We start from the raw sequence: 24,055 nt of genomic DNA, 5'->3' as shown, positions 1-24,055 counted from the left end.
CTCAACTTTTGAAAATTATAGGTCCTTCCTCCTTTAGTAACTGGGAAAGAAAACTTTTTTTCTCCAAAAGGCGTGACTTCTCAGAGAGTAAACAAAATGTTTCGGAGTAGCAGGCTTACCAGTTTTCCCACTGGGTTTCATGAAGTATTAGTAATCCTAATTCAAGAAACTTAAGAATTGAAACGGTAGAGGTCACAATAAACCATCCTAGCATTGAGCTTGTGCATGAAGAGCCACATGAAAATACTCTGTCGGCAGTTACAACTCATCTACATGTGTGGCTGTCTGTCTCCTTCCCTCTTCTAAGCATCTGCTACTGACTTAATTCTCCAAACTGGAAAAAGTAAGAAAAAGCATGTCATTTACAATGTTGAGGTAAGAATAATACCTACTGTGGCATTCTAACATGGATTCAAGAGCTTTTAAAATGTAAAATAATTTTGTGAATGATTGGAAAATTCACATTTATAATTTTTTTCTAAATTGGCTAATATCAGACTTCTGGTGTAGAATCTTTTCCAAATGGCACTAAACAGTATCAACTTTTATAAAGTAGGAATGCAAGGCACATTCATATTATGTAACTACTAATGGCCTCAACTGCTATTGGTGATGGCAACCTGACCCCTCCCCCCCAAAAGGCATAGACACCCCTCCCCCCCGCCCACCAAAACCTAGAGACTTCAAACTTTCAAAAAGGATACTGGCCAAAGTATTCATTTTGCTCTGAATCGACTTCAACATTCCTCTCTGGGAAGTCATATTTTCTTTTGTTGCCATAGCAATGCTGAAGGGGGAAAAGAGAAGATAATTACACTGGCATTTAAAATTATCCTGCGTGCATGGATCCATCATACCCTTAAAAAGTGAGCAGAAAACTAAGATAAGCAACATCATCTTGAAAAGCACGGGCAGAAAAAAAAATCACTTTCCAAGTCACCTTCACACTGTCCTTTTCCTAAATGACCACGCCATCCCCACTGCTTTTCTCCAATGTCTTTTTCCACAAGGCAAGTAGGCTATTTCCTGTGATTTTCCACAAAGCGACAAATGAAATGACAGACAAATCACCATTACAAACGCTTCTTAAAATGGTGTTGAAAGGGGCGACCAGGTGGCTCAGTCAGTTAAGCATCTGCCTTTGGCTCAGGTCATGATCCCAGGGTCCTGGGATCAAGCCCCATGTTGGGCTCCCTGCTCAGCGGGGAGTCTGCTTCTCCCTATCCCTCAGTTCTCTCTCTTTCTCTCCCTCCCTCCCCCCCCTCTCTCTCGGCTCTCTTTGAAATAAATAAATAAATAAATAAATAAATAAATAAATAAATACATAAATAAATCTTAAAAAAAAAAAACACAAAGGTTTTGAAAGGGGCCAGCACTAAAATATCCTTAATCAGGAACTGTTGAGAGGGAAGTAGGAAATTACGATCATAAAAATAGAACCAAAAGTGTAATATATCACAAAATATTCATATATAACTAGTCCTTAATTTGTGAAAAGATTATGTTCCAGAATTCTACCTGAGAATCAACTAGGCAGATTTTTTTATTTTTATTTTTTAAAGATTTTATTTATTTGACAGAGAGAGCACAAACAGGGGGAGCGGCAGGCAGAGGGAGAGGGAGAAGCAGGCTCCCCAAGGAGCAGGGAGTCCAACATGGGGCTTGATCCCAGGACCCTGGGATCATGACCTGAGCCAAAGGCAGATGCTTAACCAACTGAGCCACCCAGGCACCCCAACTAGGCAGATTTTAGGAGACACATTCAACATTTTGCTGGGTTTCCAAGCCAGGTGACAAAAGTTACACGTTCACTAAATGACTTCGAGAGATGGGAAAAAGTCCCTTCTCTTACAGAGACTATAGTCTCTTCCATGTGACTACTCTGATGTACTGTTTAAAAGAATCTCAGTTATTATTTTTGGCTATCACTGCCAGGGTTAACTTGCAACAGCCTTATCTCCCTGGACATTAGAAATCTACAGGGCAGGGTCAGTGTCCATTTTGATAAGTAACACACAGGGGAGTGCTGTGGATACTGATGTTATAAAAAACAGCAGGAAACAGAATGTTCTTGAAGAATTCTGAAAATATATGAAACATTAAAAAAAAAAAAGCAACAGATATGAAGAGATTCTGGGAAGATAATGATCAGAGCACAAATTCCTGACCTCACCTCTGGTCTAATTTCCTCCATGGAGGAACACAAGAACGAGGCAGATATGAAGGGGAGGGATCCATCTGAGATCCCAAGTTCTTCTGACATCTCCAGGGAAGAAAGCCAGGTAGGCTATACTCTCTCGAGCAAGGGAGGAACCAATGAACTGATGGCAGGGAAGACTAGATTTTTCTTCAAGCCTGGGGCAAAGACCTAGGTTTCACTGCATCCTGAGGAACCCAGAGCACTGAAGAGATGGACCTGCCTGCGTGGGAGCTGCAGGGGTGGGCTGAGCTGCTCCCGGGACCTGCAGCTGGTAAAGGGCTGCGACGCACGACCAGAGAAACCTCTAAGCCGAGAGCTGACAGTCCCCCAGCTGGTGTGAGGGCCAGCTCTGCGGAAGAAAAAACTGCTGCGCCATCCATACCACCTGTAGGCCTCTGCTTAGGGGTCTCTAAGAGCCCGACCTATCTGGGAGCTGACTGCACATACTTCCGAACAAGCAACAGCAGGTGTCCCACTGGAGGAAATGCTAGAGGGAGTACTCAAAGCAAATGGTGAATCGAAACTGAAATTTCAAGATTTGAGGAGGCAAAGAAGAAACAAAAGTATGTGAGGAGATAGATAAAAGGATATATATTAGAGCATGGTTTTATAATAAAAGACAAACACACAAAAACACACCCCCCCAATGGAAACATTATTGGAGTGGTTTAACAGATTACGATACAACCATACCATGAAGTCATATTTGGTTATTAAAAAGAATAAGATGGCATTATTTCTATTAATCTGGAGGGATGTTTATGATATACTGAATGATTAAAGCAAGATACAGAATATATAAAGTATGAATCCTTTTTCATTTCAAGCAATAAAACATCTTTGTATATGTCTGTACGGCAGTGAGAGCATATTCGAAAGATATTAACAACTGTCAGTTAATACAAGTTACTCAGGGGATAAGAATGGAGGGACATTACCAGGAGATTAACTTTTTCTTTTTCTTTATATATTTTAGTTTTAAATTGTTACGATAAGAACATTGTACTTTTCTAAAATGTACACATCTAATAAAGAAAATCGAAAAGCAAATTGCAGGAATTCCACCTGAGTGACTAAGAAATGTGAGTAACATTAGCAGCACCAAATCTACTACAGTCAAGCAATGATTTATAGAAGTTTTTCCCGGATCCTAGAAAAGATCAAGAATTGAGGGGACCATATGTCTCTGAAGGCAAAACTGTGCAATAGGGCTAATGATGGAAATTCTTAGACATCTGTACAAGGAACTTCCCTGAACCATGAAGTCAGATGACTGCCCCCAGTTCGGTAGAAGAGCTAACCCAGGAGAGACCTCAGAGATGCTGACCCTTCGAAGCTCCCAACAAAACAGTCAGGCCAGGCCCCCTTCTGATCATCCACTGTGAGGCCTACCAATTGGCAAGTGTCCCACCACCCCTATACACAGGACGAGCTTCCAAATACTGGATTTTGGAGGCTCACCCTTAAATATGAACAAAGAACCAAGAATCACTACAAGTTTGAGAAGAGCCTCTAATGAGAGGCAGAGATCCAAACCAACCAACCAGCACACAGAAAAGTGAATCTGAGGAAACAGAGGCAGTAATAGAAGCTCGAGAAACTCTAAAATCAAATTATATAGTCAATGTCTTCAGAGAGAGAAAAGAAGGCACCACACCCATGAAACACATAAATATATGTATATATGCATGTGTGTGTATGTGTGTTGTAAGAGGGCACCCACCCCTTAGAAAAGAGCTGGTGTAAATTTAAAAAAAAGAATGTAAATTAAAATGTAATAGAAGTGTCAAAAGGACAAACTGAGTAAACCCCTCAGAAAGTAGAAAAAAAGATAAATGGATAACGGAGAAAAGGTAAGACAGGAACAAGAGAAGGCCCAACATATTTATTATTTTTTATTTATTTATTAGATTTTATTTATTATTTATTTAGCAGAGAGACAGAGAGAGCACAAGCAGGGGGAGCGGCGGGCAGAGGGAGAGGGAACAGCAGGTTCTCCACTGAGCAGGGCGCCCGACACGGGGTGCGATCTCAGGACCCTGGGATCATGATCTGAACTGAAGGCAGACGCTTAAAGACTGAGCCACCCAGGCGCCCCTATTACCTTTTAAAATTAAAATCAAAAACAAGAAAACAGAACAATGAAAAAGGAGGTCGGAAAATGACAGTTTAAGAAGATTTCCCAGAACTGGAGATGAGTTTCCAGATGGTAGGAGCCCACCCAATGCCCAGGGCAATGAACTGGAAAAGATGCATGCTAAGCTTACTATGGGGAGGTTAAAAAACACCCCAAACATGGGGAAAATAGGATGACCCTAAAAGCTTCCAGAAGAAAAAAGCTCATTACATACAAAGGACCAGCTATCTTAACCGGCACTGGACTTAAAAAATAATACTGAAGGGGTACCCAGGTGGCTCAGTCAGTTAAGCATCTGCCCTTCGGCTCAGGTCATGATCCTAGGGTCCTGGGATTGAGCCCCATGTCGGGCTCCCTGCTCAGGGTGGAGCCTGCTTCTCCCTCTCCCTCTGCCTGCCGCTCCCCCTGCTTGTGCTCTCTCTCTCTCTGTCAAACAAATAAAATCTTTAAAAAAAAAAAAGTACTGAAAATAGCACCTTCAAAAATTTCAAAATTATTTCTAACCTAGAATTCTCTAACTTAGCTAAGCAATGAATCAAGAATAGATGTGAAAAGTTCAAAATTGTACCTCCTGTTCTTTCTCAGGAAACTACTAAAGAATGTGGTCCAGCATAATGAGGGAATAAACTAAGAAAATGGGAGACACTGAATTCAAGAAATAGGTGATCCAATAAAGGAGATTATTTGAAGGTAACGGGGAAAAGCACACCAGGACCAGTGCAGTGGCGCAGGCCTGGGGAACCACCAGACAAGAGTAAAACAGAAGGAAGCAGTCAGTGTTAACTTTACACTGAATTTTAAATCCCAGAACCAAAGAGAATACAAGAGTCGAAACTAACAACATCCTTTGCATCATTAGTTCTTATTCATAATTATGTCTGTGATGGAATATGATACATTTAAAATGTGGTGGTTTTAACATAAATTTATAATGTACTTTTAAAAACAGGTACTATGGTCTTGTATAAAGTAACACAATTTCATTTAAAGCGAGGCTAAGCTTCTGAAGGCAATCTTCGAATCATATATGCCTCTGTTTTTTACACTGGGACTATCACCATCTCCCATGCACTTTGACTCAGAAGTAGATAAAGAAGATTAAAAAATAATTTTCACAAAGCACTTCGTATTCCTTGGAGAATGGATATTGTCATCATACATTATGTTATTATCTTGTTGAATATGCATGATTGCCAGTACCACACAGAGTGTATCTGGACATACTTTCTCATCTCATTGCATCATTCGGATTCAAGCTGAGTGAAGGCTAGGCTGTTATTTCAAGGATCAAATACTCGGAGGCAAACATAGGCTCCAAATAATACATAATGCTTTTAAAATGATAAATCATTGATGTGCTTACTGGAACCTTCTTACCTGCGCTGTACACTAAACTCAGACACATTTTTTCAATGACAGACAATACTAGTTACACACTTAAAGCTTAAGAATAAATATTAAAAATATTAGTTCTTTTCAATTAACTGATGCCAGAGTCTATATTCAGTTGTGCACATATTCTTAAAATCTCCAAAAGGAAAAAGTAAATTATTACATATAGAATATGCAAAAATAATTATCTGACACTTAAATTTTATATTACCTATAAGTAATCATAACTAGCTTAAGAGTCAAGAAAATTTCACCTGTGATACCTATCAGATTTTGAAATAAAGGGAAATAGTAAAATAAAAAAACCTTGTAATTACATTTTTTTTTTTTTTGCTTTTTAACTAGCAAAATAGTAGTAGCAGTGATTCAATGGTTCTCAAATGTTCCGATGTGAGGAAGTACTCCAGATTTTTATACTCATATTACCAGCCCTTACATAGGTCAGCTTTGAGTTGAAAAGCTTAACTAAGGCAGCCTGGCCCGAAGAAGATCAGGTAGAAAAAGGAGGAAATAACAGGAAGAAAAAACAAAAAGGATAACGGGAAAACTTTTAGTAAAAAAATCCTCGGCAAACGGGATTTTACTTTATGTGCTGATGAAAGGGGAGTCACAAGGAAAATATTTCAGGTGACAATTAGGCAATGGTGCGAAAACTTTGTTCAGATGGACAACTCAGTGCGTGTAATTTAAACAAAATCTCCAGATAACTGCATATTATTTTAAGAAATTATACTTTATTAAATAATGATGGAAACATTACAACCTACTGAATAAAGTAAGAATTCATGAGTCCATATCAATATAAATACATATTTAAAATATGAACGATGAAATATTTAGTGATAGAGAGGCCTCATGTCTGCAATTTATATTTAAATAGCTTTAAAAAAAAGTGAAAAAGCAAATGTGGCAAAATGTTAAGGTGGGGAATCTATGTAAAGGGCATATGGGAATTCTTTATACTACTGGAAGTTTTCTGAAATCTGAAATATCATTAAATAAAAAGATTTTTAAAAGTTTGCATTAATAATACAGCTATGACATACAGATTACCTAGTAGCCAGGCATTGTATTAGGCATTTTACCTCATACTATCTTTAATCTTCACGATCATCTTTTAGGGTAGGTATTATCATCAATCCCTGTTTTTTAAACACATAACAAAATGAAGGCCCTGAGCAACTTATCCAAGAACAGAGATCTGGTAAGCAGCACAAACCAAATCACACTCCAAAGCTTGTACTCTTTCTACGAGGTGGTAAATATAATAGTCGTTAAGTAGAGAGCTCTGGTTCTAGAATTAGAGAGATTCAGATTTGAGGATTTGAATCCTCAACATAGTGTATTAGCTGTGACCACAGGCAAATTACTTACCTTGATTTCTTTTTTGTTTTGGCCACAGTGTTTATTTCATGGGTTACTGAAGAAATTAAATAAATGAGGCATGTAAAGCACAATACCACGGCCGCCGGTAGGGGTACGTATGTTTGGTGACGTTTCCATGTACTTCATTATACCTTTCCTGAAAAATGCTTTAGATACTGCTGAATTCTAAACTGTAGAGATCATATCTAGTTCGTTTACTTTTTTACTGTCATAAGATAGTATCTAAAAATTCACCAAACCTAGAGAATTAAGCAGGTCAAACCAACAAATAAATGTCCCTTACCTTAAACAATACAGTGTTATTACAGGTAATGCTAAATACTATTGCAGAAGATTTTCTGCAGCTGCTGTGACAGAAACCAAATCTACATAAATGGCATAAATAAGACATTTACCAAATCACATGCCTAAGATGGTTTTCCATTAAAAAGGGAGAATGAAAAAATTGAAGCTGAAAGTACTGAAAATGAATTAATCAGAAAAATTAACCTAGGTAAATCAGCCTAATTCTAGAAACAATTATTTTGGGCTTCAAATGGCTCTACTAAGAGAAGGATGCAGTAAAAATACATCACGATCTAGTGAAATTCCCATCTTTAAGAATGATAAATTAATTTTAACTCTAGTTACAGGGTTAACCTCATCTGTTCACTTATGTTGCAAGCAAACAAAAAACGCACTGAAGTAAAACAACATTTTTTTCCTACCTTATTGTCTCTTCTATCAGACGATCTGAGCTGCAAATAAAATGGAAATTAAAATTCTGAAATTATTAAGGCACATTTAAAATTTGTACTTAATTTTTCTACATTTTAGAGATTCTCAGCCACTTATATAAACAGAATACCCAAGTCTTTTGAAAGCATCTGGAGAATATTCTGGGCTCTGAAATAAATTTAACTCATCCACACATATAATTTCCATCTTACTTGTATTTGTTAGCTTAAATCTATTTCTTCCACAGGGATATTTGATGATTAAAGACAGAACAGTTTTAATGACAGCATAAAGAAATAAAACGTCTTTAATCTAGATAGCTCACACTTGTCACCACCATCTATTCAAAACTTAAGAATTACAACCGACTTGTTGAGACAGGATAAGGAAATATAGTTCTGATGCCTATAAGTAGTAATTATTTACACCTTAAAGTTCCTTTCATTTTTGGGAAACATTTTTTTTGTTTTGTTTTGGAAACGAAACTAAATTTCAGCCTACAAACTTTACAATTCAACAATGTGAATAAAGACACTCGCGCCTTTGATCTGTAAAACGCACTGGAGAGAAAGAAGGCTATTTTAGGGAGGAATTCATAGGTATCAAAATTGCTAAGGTGCTGCTCTGCGGCCCAAAGCAGGAGAACTCCCTCCGAGGCGTCTGCATCTGTTCGGCACTGCGCAAGGTGCACAGCGCGTTCTCAACTGAAGACCTGCATATTTTTTTTCTAACTATTTCTTTCCAAAAGGGTTTCTACGTTCACTGTATCAACTAATAACTGGAGGTTTCATAATAAAGTAGTGGGCCAGGAAATCTAAGTTAATGCAGGAATTAGGGGACAAAGATGAACTTTAAAAAATGTCATAAATATCTTATATAAGCCCTGTTTTGGAAACCATTAAGAATTTCAAAAATAACATGGGGCAACTGGGTGGCTCAGCCAGTTAAGCGTCTGACTCTTGGTTTTGGCTCAGGTCATGATCTTGGGGTCGTGAGATGGAGACCTGAGTCGGGCTCCACGCTGGACATGGAGCCTGCTTAAGATTCTCTCTCTCCCTCTTCCCCTGTTCCTCCCCACCCCTCTCCCCCTCTTAAAAAGAATTTAAAAAATAATCAAAATTGCAAAGATAGTTGGAGGAATTTAGAGCCAGACTATGTGGCTTTTGAATGCTATCTCTACCACTTACTAGCTATCTGACATTAGGTAAATTACTCTATGGTTAAATTTTCTCACCTGTCAAATGGGAATGATAAACAAGCAAAAAAACAAAACCAAAAACAAAAACCAACCCCTACTTGTTAAGAGGAATACAGAAGTTTATATACAGTGATGAGAGCAGAATCCAGTACATGGTAAACACTAAGTATTTTTTGCTATTATTACAGTAGTTTCTCAGTAACTATGGACTGATTCTAAATCTAAGCATAAAGTTGATATAAATTTCCATATAAATCCATTGCTGTGGTGAATTCTATTGATAAGTATGCATTTATTTTATTAACAAATGTGTATGGAAGTGCCCTGGAAGAGAACTGCATCAGACAGGGGCCACCAAGATAAGGTACTAACCTCTACAGACCTTACTATGGAGACAGACAATACAGACGCCTACAGGTATCTTGGTAAGGTGGTCATAAACTCACAAAAGAGGGAGTGGTTAACTAGAACTGGGTTAACAGCTTCTTGTTTAACACAATGGTTTGGTTGACTGTCCTCATTAGAGCCTTTTAGCATATCGAAAGGCAAAAAAAATAAGACATTTTAAGATGCAAGAAGTGTAATATGAAAGTAAATAATTACATTGCCAATCTCAGCAAGCCAGTTTTTTATTTAACTTTTATTTATTTATTTGAGAGAGAGAGACTGTGTGCACACAAGCAGGGGGAGTGGCAGGCAGAGGGAGAGAGAGAAGCAGACTCCCCACTGAGCAGGGAGCCCAACATGGCACTCAATTCCAGGACCCTGGGATCATGACCCAAGCTGAAGGCAGCCACTTAACCAACTAAGCCACCCAGGTGCCTCCAAACCAGTTTGTTTAATTTAAAGATTTTGTTTATTTATTTGAGAGACAGCCAGTGCCAGAGTGAAAGAGAGTGCACAAGCAGGGGAAGGGGCATAGGGAGAGGGAGAAGCAGACTCCCTGCTAGTCTCCCCTTATCCATGAGGGATACATTTCAAGACCCTCAGAGAATGCCTGAAACCATGGATAGTACGGAACCCTATGTATACTATGTTTTTTTTTCCTATACATACATACCTATGATAAAGTTTAATTCATAAATTATGCACAGTAAGAGATTACAACAATAACTAAAAATAAAATAGAATAATTGTAACAATATCCATAATAACAGTAATGTGAATGTGATCTTTCATTCTCAAAACATCGTACTGTACTGTACTCACTCTTCTTTTTGTGATAATATGAGGTGATAAAATGCCTATGTGATGAGATGAAGTGAGGGGAATGAACAGTAGCATTAGGCTACTACTGACCTTCTGACAATATGTCAGAAGGAAGGTCATCTGCCTCTGGACCACAGTTGACCACAGGTGACTGAAACCATGAAAAGCAAAACCACAGGTAAGAGGGGACTACTGTAAGGCCAATATTCCTGATGAACACAGATATAAAAATCCGCAACAAAATGTCAGCAAACTAAGTTTAATACATTAAAAAAGGGTCATACACCATGATTAAGTGGGATTTATTCCAGAGATGCAGACGGTTCAACATCTACAGTCAGTGAATGGGATATATCACACTAACAAAATGAAAGGTAAAGTCATGATCGTCTTAACAGATGGAGAAAAAGCATCTGACAAAATTCAACATCCGTTTATGATTAAAAACTCTCAACAAAGCAGGTACAGAGGAGATGTACCTCAACATAAGGGCCACACAGGACAAGCCCACAACTAATATCATATCTATGAGGACAAGCTGAAAGCTAAAATCAGAAACAAGGACGCCCAGTCTTGCCACTTTGATTCAATAGTTTTAGAAATCCTAACCAGAGCAATTAGGCAAGAAAAAGAAATAAAAAGCATCCAGATTGGAATGAAAGAAGCAACCGTTACTATGTGCAGGTGACATATTATATATAACCAGGTATTTATATATATAGAAAACCCTGAAGACTCAATCAAAACACTGTTAGAAGCAGAAGCGCCTGGGTGGCTCAGTGGTTAAGCATCTGCCTTCAGCTCAGGTTATGATCCTAGGGTCCTGGGACCGAGTCCCACATCAGGCTCCTTGCTCTGTGGGGAACCTGCTTCTCCCTCTCCCCCTGCTTGTGCTTTGTCAAATAAATAAATAAATAACTAAAATCTTAAAAAAAAACTGTTAGAAATAATAAATGAATTCAGTAAAGCTGCAGAATACAAAACCCATGACTCAAAAATCTGTTGTGTCTATACACTAATAATGAACGATTAGAAAGAGAAATTAAGAAAATCCCATTTACAATCACATCAAAAAGAACAAAATATCCAGGAATATATTTAACCAAGGAGGTGAAAGACTTTTATACTGGAAACAAGACATTAATAAAAGACATTGAAGAAGACATGATAAATGGAAAAAAGAATCCATGCTCATGGATTGGGAGAATTAGTATTGCTAAAATGTCCATACCACCGAGAGCAATATGTAGATTCAATGCACTTCCTACCACAATTCCAATGGCATTTTTCACAGAAATGAAACAAACAATCCTAAGATTTGTAAGGAATCATAAAAGACCCTGAATAGCCACAACAATGAGAAAGAAAAAGTGAGCTGGAGGCATCATGCTCCCTGATTTCAAACTATATATTACAAAGCTATATTAAGGGGCAGCTGGAAGGCTCAGTCGGTTAAGCATCTGCCTTCTGATATGGTTGTGATCCCAGGGTCCTGGGATTGAGCCCCGCATCAGGCTCCTTGTTCAGTGGGGAGTCTGTTTCTTCCTCTCTCTCTGCCCCCCCCATGCTCTCTCTAATAAATAATAAAAGAAATCTTTAAAAAAAACTATAGTAATTAAAATAATATGGTACTAGCATAAAAACAGATATAGATCAGTAGAACAGAACAGAAAGCCCAGAAATAAACCCACACATATACAGTCAGTTAATTTATGACAAAGGATCCAAGAATACACAATGCAGAAAAGACAGTTTCTTCAATAAATGGTGTTGGGGAAACTGGACAGCCACATGCAAAAAATGAAACTGGAACACTATCTTACAACATACACAAAATCAACTCAAAATGGATTGGAGACTTGAACATAAGACCTGAAACCATAAAACTTCTAAAAGAAAATGCAGGCAGTAAGCTCCTCGACACAGATCTTGGTGATGATTTTTGTATCTGACACCAAAAACTACAAAAGCAAAAATTAACAAGGGGAATTACATCAAACTAAAAAAAATTTTTTTCCCTCAAACTAAAAAATTTCTGTACAGCAAGGGAAACAATCAACAAAATGAAAAGGCAACTTACTAAATGGGAGAAAATATCAGCGAATCATACATCTGATAAGAGGCTAATATCCAAAATATGTAAGGAACTCCTACAACGCAGTAGCAAAACAAAAGAAAAAACCCCAATCTGAATAAAAAATGGCATAAAACCCAAACAGATATTTTTCCGTAACATACCAATGGCCAAGAGATAGATGAAAAGATGCTCTACATCATAATAATCAGGGAAATGCGAGTCAAAATCACAGTAAGATATCACCTCATACCTGTTAGAATGGCTATTATCAAGAAGACTAGAAATAACAAGTGTTGGAAGGATGTGGAAAAAAGGGAAACCTTGTGCACTGCTGGTGGGAATATAAACTGCTGCAGCCATTATGGAAAACAGTATAGAATTTCCTCAAAAACTAAAAATAGAACTAACACATGATCCAGCAATTCCACTTCTGGGAACTGAAATAAAAAGCAAAAAATAGAAAGCAAAATACTAACTCAAAAAAATATATGCACCCCCATGCTCACCACAGCATAATTTACAAAAGCCAAGATATGGAAACAACCTAAGTTCACATAACAGGAGGACGGATAAAGAAATTGTGATATATACAATGAAATATTATTCAGTGGTAAGAAAGAATGACATATTGCCCTTTGCAACAACATGGATGGACCATGACAGCATTATGCTAAGTGAAATAAGTCAAGACAGAGAGCGATAAATACCACATGATCTCTCTTATATGTGGAATGTAATATATATATATATATATATATTTATTTTTCCCTCCCTTGCTCTCTGCCCCTCCCCCCCATTTGTGTGGTCTCTCCCTCTGTCTTTCTCGATCACTCTCTCTCAAATAAATAAAATCTGGGGACACCTGGGTGGCTCACTTGTTAAGCATCTGCCTTCGGCTCAGATCATGATCTCAGGGTTCTGGGATTGAGCCCCACGTCAGGCTCCCTGCTTGGAGGGGAACCTGCTTCTCCCTCTCCCACTCCCCCTGCTTGTGTTCTCTCTCTCGCTATCTCTCCGTCAAATAAATAAATAAATTAATAAATAAATAAATAAATAAATAATCTAAAAAAAATTAAATCTTTAAAAAAAGACAAAAATTGAATGATGACTGCGAACAAGGAAAGAAGTTACCAAATCTGAGAAAGAATAAAGAAATTATAAGAGCATTCATATGTTCATTCTTTGGAGTGAAGGGTCAAAGAACTGCTGAGTCTAGAATATAGATAGTCTGTCCTCTATAGCTGTTTAAATTGCTTCCTAGAACGATAAAATTTAGAATGGAGTGATCCTCCAGTGACATGGAGGTTGCTAGATGAGAGGAAAGGGGAAGGATAAAGAGATGGAAGGAGCCTTAAGAGTACAGATTTTTATTTTATTTTTTTAAAAAGATTTTATTTATTTATTTGACAGAGAGAGAGCCAGTGAGAGAGGGAACACAAGCAGGGGCAGTGGGAGAGGAGGAAGCAGGCTCCTAGCAGAGGAGCCTGATGTGGGGCTCAATCCCAGAACGCTGGGATCATGCCCTGAGCAGAAGGCAGACGCTTAACGACTGAGCCACCCAGGCGCCCCAAGAGTACAGATTTTTATTAAAGTAGAGATAAGTCATTATCTAGTAGTAGTAGGGGAAACTAAAACTGATTGTGGAGAAAGAGGAAAGAGAGCTATCATTTATTGAGATAGTAAGAGCCAAATTTCTGAAGTCAGACTGCTTGAATTTGAATCCCACTTCTGCTATTAACTGCATGACTGATGATCAAGTTACTTCTCTCAGTCTCAGTTTATCTGTAAATGATGAGAATGGTGTCCAGTCTTGGGTATGTGTGTGTATATGAATACTTATATATATAATATTTTTATATAAGATGTATTACTCAGCCATAAAAAAAGAATGAAATCTTGTCATTTGCAATGACATGAATGGAGCTAGATGGAGAATATTATGCTTAAGTGAATGAAATAAGTCAGTCAGAAAAAGACAAACATTATATGATTTCATTAATATGTGTAATTCAAAAAACAAAACAAATGAGCGAAGGGGAAAAAAAAAGGGAGAGAGGGGCAAACTGAGAAACGGACTCTTAACTATAGAGAACTGATGGTTACCAGAAGGGAGGTGGGTGGGGGGAAGGGTTAAATAGGTGATGGGGATTAAGGAGTGCACTTGTGGGGGCGCCTGGGTGGCTCAGTCAGTTAAGCGTCTGCCTTTGGCTCAGGTCATGATCCCAGGGACCCCTGCTCAGCAGAAAGCCTGCTTCTTCCTCTCCCACTCCCCCTGCTTGTGTTCCCTCTCTCGCTGTGTGTCTCTGTCAAATAAATAAATAAATAAAATCTTTAAAAAAAAAAAAAAGGAGTGCACTTGTGATGAGCACCAGGTGTTGTATGGGAAGTGTTCAATCACTATATTGTGCACCTGAAACTAATACTACACAGAGGTTAACTAACTGGAATTTAAATAAAAACTTTAAAAAAATTATTCAAAATCAATCAATGTATCCCACCATATATGAACGGGCTAAAAAGCAGTTGACAAAACACAACAGCCATTCTAGAGAAAAATTCTCAGAAAAGTAAAAACAGAGGGATACTCCTCAACAGCTAGCATTATACTTAACAGGGAAAGACTGAACACTTCTCTGTAAGATCTGGTACAGGGCAAGGAACCCCATTCTCACCACTCTTATTCAACATAGTGCTGGAAGTTCTGGCCATGCAAGAAAGCAAGAAATGGAAATAAAAGGCATACAGATTGGAAAGGAAGAAATAAAACTATCTTTATTTGCAGATGACAAGATTGTCTACACAGAAAATCCCAAATAATAAAAATTCCTAGAATAAGTGAGTTCAGCAAGGTCACATTACACAATATAAACATTCAAAAATCAATTGTATTTCTGTGAACTAGCAAAAAGCATGTGGACACCAAACTCAGAAAGCCAATGCCATTTATAACTGTTCAAAGAAGAAAAACATAGGTGTGAATCTAATAAAACCTGTACATAGAACTCGCATAGGACAACTACACAACACTGATGAAGAAATCAAAGAAGACCTAAATAAATGGAGACACACACCACATTCATAGATCGGAAAACTCAACACAGTAAAGATGTCAATTCTCCCCAAGCTGATTTACAAACTTAATGCAATTCCTAGATACAGACAAGATTATTGTAAAATTTATAAGACAGTCAAAAGAATCAGAATAGCTAAAGCAATTCCTAAAAAAGAATAAATGAGAAGAATCAGTTTACCCAATTTCAATACTTAACACAGCTAAAGTAATCAAGACTGTGTGGGGAAATCAAAATCCTAGAGGAGAACATAGGCAGCAACCTCTACGACATCGGCCAAAGCAACCTTTTTCATGACACATCCCCAAAGGCAAGAGAAACAAAAGATAAAATGAATTTATGGGACTTCATCAAGATTAAAAGTTTCTGCACAGCCAAGGAAACAGTCAGAAAAACTAAGAGGCAGCCCACGGAATGGGAGAATATATCTGCAAATGACACTACAGATAAAGGACTGGTATCCAAGATCTACAAAAAACTTCTCAAACTCAATACACGAGAAACAAATAAACAAATAAAAAAATGGGCAGAAGATATGAACACTTTTCCAATGAAGACATACAAATGGCTAACAGACACATGAAAAAATGTTCAAAATCATTAGCCATCAAGGAAATTCAAATCAAAACCACACTGAGATACCACCTTACGCCAGTTAGAATGGCAAAAATAGACAAGGCAAGAAACAACAATTGCTGGAGAGGATGTGGAGAAAGGGGATCCCTCCTACATTGTTGGTGGGAATGCAAGTTGGTACAGCCACTCTGGAAAACAGTGTGGAGGTCCCTTAAAAAGTTAAAAATTGAGCTCCCCTATGATCCAGCCATTGCACTACTGGGTGTTTACCCCAAAGATACAGATGTAGTGAAGAGAAGGGCCATATGCACCCCAATGTTCATAGCAGCAATGTCCACAATAGCTAAATCGTGGAAGGAGCCGAGATGCCCTTCAACAGATGACTGGATTAAGAAGTTGTGGTCCATATATACAATGGAATATTACTCAGCTATCAGAAAGAATGAGTTCTCAACATTTGCTACAACATGGACGGCACTGGAGGAGATAATGCTAAGTGAAATAAGTCAAGCAGAGAAAGACAACTATCATATGATTTCTCTCATCTATGGAACATAAGAACTAGGATGATCGGTAGGGGAAGAAAGGGATAAAGAAAGGGGGGGTAATCAGAAGGGGGAATGAAACATGAGAGACTATGGACTATGGGAAACAAACTGAGGGCCTCAGAGAGGAGGGGGGTGGGGGAATGGGATAGGCTGGTGATGGGTAGTAAGGAGGGCACGTATTGCATGGTGCACTGGGTGTTATACGCAACTAATGAATCATCGAGCTTTACATCGGAAACCGGGGATGTACTGTATGGTGACTAACATAATATAATAATAATAAAAAAAAAGACTGTGTGGGGAAAAAAAAAGACTGTGATACTGGCAGAGGGACAGACACAGAGATCAATGGAACAGAAAAGTGTCCAGAAATAGTCCCACGCAGATAAGTCCAATTGACTTTTTTTCTCAGGTGGATATCTGAGTTGATTTTTTTAAAACCGAAGTGAAATCATGTGTGTACAATTTGGTGACATTTAGAGCACACTCACACTGTTGCACAACCACCACCCCTATCCAGTTCTAAAACATTTGTATTGCCCTAACAGACAACCGTACCCAGTAAACAATTCGAACTGACTCTTGACAGAAATGCAAAAGCAATTCAATGTTGGAAAGAGAGTGTTTTCAACAAATTGTGTTGGGGCAATTAGACATCCATAGGCAAAAACATGAACCTTGACCTAAGTCTCACATCTTACACAAACATTAACTCAAAATGAACCATGGATTTAAATGTAAAATATAAAATTACAAAACTTGAAGGGGACAAAAAAAAGAGAAAGTCTTTGGATTTCGACACAAAAGCTTTTGTCTGGGAAAGACCCTGTTAAGATGAAAAGACAAATTACAGGCTGAGAAAAAAATATTTGCAAACCACATATTTGATGGAGAAGAATTCTCAAAACTCCACAGTAAAAAAAACAAAACAAAACAAAACAAAAAAACAAAAAAAAACCCCCACACACATTAGAAAATGGGTAAAAGACATGAAGAGACATTTCGCCAGAAGATAGACTGCAAATAAGCACATGGAAGGATGTTCAAGATCGTTAGCCATTAGGGAGATAGAAACTGAAGTCACAATGAGAGATCTCTACACAGCTGTCACAATGGCTAAAATAAAAATAAGTGACAACATCAAATGCAGGTGAGGATATGAAGAAACTAGATCATTCACACATTATTAGCAGGAATGTAAAATGTAAAATTTTAAAGTTTTTATTTAAATGTACTCTGGAAAATAGTTTTAAAACTAGTTATTTTTTTAATTTAGATTCTTGTTCTTTTTTAAAGTTTTATTTCAAACATACAGTGTATTATTAGTTTCAAACGTAGAGTTTAGTGATTCCTCAGTTGTATGTAACACCCAGTGCTCATTATATCTAGTGCCCTCCTTAACGCCCATCACCAGGGACCCCCATTCCCCCACGCACCTCCCCTCCAGCAACCCTGTTTGTTCCCTATCGTTAAGAGTCTCTTATGGTTTGTTTCCCTTTCTGACTCCCTTTCTTATTTTATTTTTCTCTACCTTCCCCTACGATCTTCTGTTTTGTTTCTTAAATTCCACATATGAGTGAGATCATCTGATAATAACACAAACCCAATTCCAAGTTAGACTGAATATAAAGGTACATACCTTAAGTAGTGTACAATGGTGAATCAGTGTTAAAAAAAACCAAACGGAGGGCCTCAGAGGAGAGAGGGGTGGAGGATTGGGCTAGGCCGGTGATGGGTATTAAGGAGGGCACGTATTGCATGGAGCACTGGGCATTATACGCAAGTAATGAATCATGGAACACTACATCAAAAACTAAGGATATACTGTATGGAGACTATTATAACATAATAAAAAAATTATTATTTAAAAAAAACAAACCCAACAGAAACTGTGTGGAAAATATATTTTCATCTAACTAAACTCAAGTGAATCTGCCTAGACAGCAATGAAAAAACAGAAAGCTAAGCATTTCATATGAATCATCAGAAAATCAGCCAGATATATTTCATTACTACGATTATCTGATTTCTGTAAGATCTGAAAATATAATAGCATTTCTTTCGTATCTGTTCTCAACCATAGATGTCAGAGCTAAAGTTCACTGCACCAGCTAATAAGTCAGTCTAACTACTAGACTTTGGTTGGAAAACAAAGTCATTATGTTTTACATTCAAAGATAATGTCCTTGAAGAAGTGAGGCTGAAATGGCCAGTAAGGAACAACTATCTGTGTCATTTCATAGCAAGAAAATCCTTTGATGTTGTTTGTAGCACACAGATACAATTCTTGTTTTATGTAATGAGTATGTTCCTTAAAAGGTATCCTTTTTGAAAGTAACATTTTGGCCAATTTAAGTCATATTTTAAATGTAATAAGACCATTCTATTTACATAAATCAAATTAAAAATCTTGTAAGGCAAATACTCATGCCTTCATGCTCCATTTTTTTGTATACAACTAGATTTTCAATAATAGGTTTTCTTAAAAGGATACAGTTTCATTGAGATAGGTCATTTTATATATTTGAAATTCACAACTTATCTTCATATTATGGTAATTATATAGCATCATCTGAAATGCAAAGAACACATTTTGCTGGATTCCCCTGAAAAGGAAACCAACCTAATAGGCTTTGCTTATATAGAAAACTAAAATTATAATCCTCAATATTCTGTCCTATGGAGGAAGGAGGTCCTCCCTCCCTGTGGTATCCTTAATTTATACAGTGGCATAGACAGAGGAAGGCCGGTGATTTTTAAATTTCTTCTCAGATTGCCTTAAGTCTCCAAGTCCTTACTCGTTTAGCTAAGCCCTCCACTGAATAAACACCATTCATTAAAACCATCCTGGATAGTGTGGATACCAATTCAACAACAGAGTGGCTCCATAAAGATGGCATAATCTAGTAAAAGTCGAATTTAAAATTGCTTTCCTTTGGGGCATAACATACACCATCAAGTGGAATTATCCTTAAACTAGTACTTCATCACAGCTCAGAGGCATTCCATAAAGTCATTTGGAGTCTGTAATTAAGCAACAAGTTTCTGTTTCTCTCAAGACCAATTTAAACTAGCTGAAAACAATGAGCCAAATTTCATCATCAATTATTGTATGAAGAAATCACTAAAGCCACATTAAAATAATTCTCTTTTTAATAATAATTCATTTCCCCCAACACACATACTGCAAACGGCACAAATTTCAGGAATAAAAATGGGATTTCAAGCACATAATTTAAGGCAATTTAAATCAACAAAATATAAGAATTTGGCAAAATCACTTAGATACCACCTAATTAGAATCCTCTTTTATTCCAGTAATTAAGTAAATAATAAACAAATAAGCAAATAAGAAAATAAGCAGGTACATAACAAATAATTTTAAAATTGATCCCTTTGTAAACTGCAATTGGTGAGGCTGTCACCAACCGATCATACTGTTTACATCAAACACTGCGGTGATGCAGTCTTTTATTTAAACAGATCCTTAAGATCTATGTCTTATTTATTTCTGTATATATTTCTCTTTTTTTGAAAAGATGTTATTTATTTTAGAGAGAGACAGAGTGAGAGAGAGACAGACAGCACGAGCAGGGGGAGGAGCAGAGGGAGAGGGAGGGAGAAAGAAACTCAAGCAGACTCTGTGCTTATTAGCGAGGAGCCCAACTTGGGGCCCAATATCACGACCCTGACATCACGGCCAGAGCCTAAACCAAGAGTCGGACATTCAACTGAGTGAGTCACTCAGGTGCCCCTGTATATATATCTCTTAAAACATGTTAAGTGAATACCATTACGCTGCAATAGGCTACAAAAAACTGTTTTAGTGCTAACAGATATTTATTTTACAGATAACATCTGGGAAATACAGAAAAACAAAGATGAAAGTATAAATTATTTGTAATCTCTATTCCATTAATATGGTGGCTTATCTCCTTCCAGTCTGGGTGACTAAGAATATCTTTAACTTGCTTTTTTTTAATGGTTTATTTGGCATAGAAATTTTGTTTTACAATTACATGAAGTTACCTAAGGACAAAAAGTAAAGCATCTAACAGACTCAGAATACTAATTTAGGGAGAAAAAAAAAAGAAAAGTAAATTAAATTATTAACAGTGAGTTCTTGGAAAGTTACTTTTTCCATTTTTTAAAAATAAGTAGACTTATTTTTTAGAAGCATTTTAGGTTTACAGAAATATTCAGCAGAAAATACAGAGTTCCCATATACCATTCTTCTCCACCTATTATTAACATCTTTTAGTGTGGTACATTTATTACAATTGACGAGCCAATGTTGATAATTATTCAATAAAATCCATAATTTACATTAGGGTTCACTCTCTGTTGCGCAGTTCTACAGGTTTTAACAAATGCATAATGTCACGTATCCATCCTTACAGTGTCACACACAACAGCTTCACAGCCCTAAATCTCCCACGTGCTCCACCTACTTACTCTTCCTCCTCTTTCCACCCTGAACCTCTGGCAACAGCTGATCTTTCTACTGTCTATAGTTTTGCCTATTGCCATATAGTTGGAATTATACACTATGTAGCCTTTTCAGACTGACTTCTTTTGAGTATTTAAGGCTCCTCCATGTCTTTGGGGGCTTGCTAGCTTACTTCCTGTATCACTGAATAATATCCCATTGATGGACATATGGTCGTTTATCTGTTCATTTACAAGGACATCTTGGTTGCTTCCAAGTTCTGGTAATTATGAGCAAAGGTGCTATAAATATTTGTGGGCAGGTTTTTGTTTGGACGTAAGTTTTCAATTCATTTAGATAAATACCTAGAAGCGTGATTGCTGGATCAGATGGTAAGACTATATTCAGTGTTTGAAGGCAGCTGCGAAACTGGCTACACCATTTTGTATTCCCACCAGCAATGAGTGTGAATTCCTACTGCTCCACATCCTTGCCAACATTTGGTGCTATGGTTTGGATTTTGGCCATTCTAATAGGTATATAGTGGTATCTAGTTGTTTTAATTTGCAATTCCTTAATGACATGATGCTGAACATTTTTTCATATGTCTATTTTGCCATCTGCTTATCTTCTCAGATGAACTGTTGATCTTTTGCTTACTTTTTAACTGTTGAGTTTTAAAAGTCCTTTGTATATTTTGGGTAACAGTCCTTCATCAGATATGTTCTGCAAATATTTTCTTTCAGTCTGTGGCTTGTCTTTTCATTCTTGACAGTATCTTTGGCAGGGCAAGGCAGAGGTGTTTAATTTTAATGAAATCCATCTTATCGTTTTTTCTTTCATAGATGGTGTTTATGGTGTTGCATCTAAAAACTCATTACCAAACCCAACATCACCTAGATTTTCTCCAAAATTATGAAGCTTCTACAAGTTCTATAGTTCTGTATTTTATGTTTAGGATCTGTTGAGTTATTTTGGGGAAATGAAAGGTGCCTATTATATATATATATATATATACATAAAGATATATATATATTTTTTGCATATGGATATCCAGTTTTCTAGCACCTTTTGTTGAAAAACTCTTTTCTCCATTGAATTGCTTTTGTTCCTCTGTCAAAGATCAGTTGACTGTATTTGTGTAGGTCAATTTTTGAACTTTCTATTCTGTTCCATTGGTGGATTTATTCTTTCACCAATACCATGCTGTCTTGATTACATACAACATACAATACATATACAACAGGAAATCAAGTATAAATGGATAAGTTTTTGTTTCTCTTTTTCCCTCCTCGAGGTATTTTAACCAAACATTTTGGTGCAAAAAATATTTTTTTAATGTCACCAAATTTGTTCAACTATGGCAGAAACAGAAAGCTTAAGAAAGAATGTGGGGATGGCAGTTTCCATTGTCTGTTCTTTAGATAAATGGTTTAAGAAGACTGAAAATCCCCAAACACTACCTGAGTCACAAAGAATCTATGAGGTATTAAAGGAGTGTTTTCCAAAAAAAGAAGCATTTTCTGATGTTTCTAAAACCTCTAAAAAAAACCCCTCATGTATCAATATATGCTAATCTGCTTACATAAATAAAAATGGAACTACACTTTTCATTTTATGTATGTTTCTCTCCCACTTACTTATAACTCAGAAAACAGTTCTTTCATAGATATAATCACAAAAATTCAATAATACTAGTAATCACGACATTCATGAAACTATAAAGAAGAAAATGGCTAGTTGCTGTCTCTTACACCCTAGGCCTTGGGTTCTAGTCAAGGCTTCAAGTGCTTGGCTCTATGAACTCACTACACAAAGTTTTCATAAGGCTCAAAAGGGATAATGTAAACGAAAGTATCTTGTAAACTGTATAAGCCTACACATACCTGGTTTAATATAGATCAAGGCACTTTCAGGTCTTAGTCTTTCTCTTGCCCTGGAATCCCTTTACCTGATTCTCAACATAAATTGCTTATAGTTTAAAGTCCAGCTCAAAAGTCACATCCTTTTCCCCATCATCTATACATCCAGACAGAACTAATTCTTCTTTATACTGTAATATTATGCTTTCCTTGTTCTTTGTTCCATATCAATTCATTCAAGAATAAACAAGCATTTAAGATATATCAGACATCATACTATGCAGTGGAGGAAAAATATCTTAAATTTGTAAGGCTTACAAAGTTTTCTTCATATAAGTTATCTTATTTAATACTTAAAAATATAATATTTCAACAAGATATCATAATTATGTTTATTATTTCTCCAACCAGAATGAATTCCCAAGGAGCAGAGGCTGAGTCTAATTCATCTTTGACTCCCTAGAGTCTAGTATAGTACCTAGCACACGGGAGACACTCATTAAATGACTGATAAATGAAAGAGTAAATGAGTAACAGATATTTGTTAGATGCACAAAGTATCAATCAGAGTTAACAGAGTTAATTTATAAATTTCCATGGGGAGGGGGGCAGAAAGAGTTATACTTTATATGTGCAAACATATATCTGGAGAGAGAAAATTCCTCACTATAGCAGAGCATCTCCAACTCAAGTTTTATTGTATAACAAAGCCATGTACCAACTGAAGATAGACTTGATTTCAATATACTTCAGGTGAAGAAAAATGAGTTCTGCATAAAAGCTCCAAACTAGGGGGCCCCTGGGTGGCTCAGTCGGTTGAATGACTGCCTTCAGCTCAGGTCATGATCCCAGGGTCCGCGATCGAGCCCCACATCGGGCTCCCTGCTCAGGGTGGAGCCTGCTTTTCCCTCTCCCTCTACCTGCCGCTCCCCCTGCTTGTGCTGTCTCTCTAATAAATAAAATCTTAAAAAAAAAAAAAACTAGATTATTTTGCCTTGTAAAACTGTGTATTACCACATGAATATAAAAATAAGAAAAGTATTATTCAGGGTTCTATTACTTTGCTTTGTCCTCTATTTCAATATGGCAGACAACTGCACTACCTGAGACAAATGGGGCTTTGACATGTCATTTTAAAATATCCCATGAATGAAATGATAGATAACACAGTGAAATAATCAAATGCTACCAGTCCTCATATGTTAAAAATTTAACTCTCTATTATATGAAAGACTCCTAATATAGATAAGGGA

General features: G+C 37.0%; 2 protein-coding genes across 3 annotated transcripts in view; one reads left to right on the top strand and one right to left on the bottom strand.

The window, feature by feature from the left end:
- The window catches only part of TRARG1 (trafficking regulator of GLUT4 (SLC2A4) 1), a 183,540-nt gene that overhangs the window by 46,049 nt on the left and 113,436 nt on the right, over positions 1–24,055 (top strand). The window lies entirely within an intron of this gene.
- Positions 1–24,055, bottom strand: part of GOSR1 (golgi SNAP receptor complex member 1) — a 50,646-nt gene that overhangs the window by 2,769 nt on the left and 23,822 nt on the right. For both annotated transcript variants that reach the window (XM_008695311.2, XM_008695312.2), the window contains exons 7-8: positions 7,823–7,852; positions 705–787 (exon numbers count right to left, since the gene is read on the bottom strand). In XM_008695311.2, the coding sequence (XP_008693533.1) occupies positions 705–787; positions 7,823–7,852 (113 nt within the window). The remainder of the gene's footprint in view (positions 1–704; positions 788–7,822; positions 7,853–24,055) is intronic.

Source organism: Ursus maritimus, unplaced genomic scaffold, assembly GCF_017311325.1.
Source record: "Ursus maritimus isolate PB19 unplaced genomic scaffold, ASM1731132v1 scaffold_24, whole genome shotgun sequence".
Lineage (NCBI taxonomy): Eukaryota > Metazoa > Chordata > Mammalia > Carnivora > Ursidae > Ursus > Ursus maritimus.
Note: the sequence above shows the minus strand (reverse complement) of the source record. Positions and strands in the feature narration are given on the sequence as shown.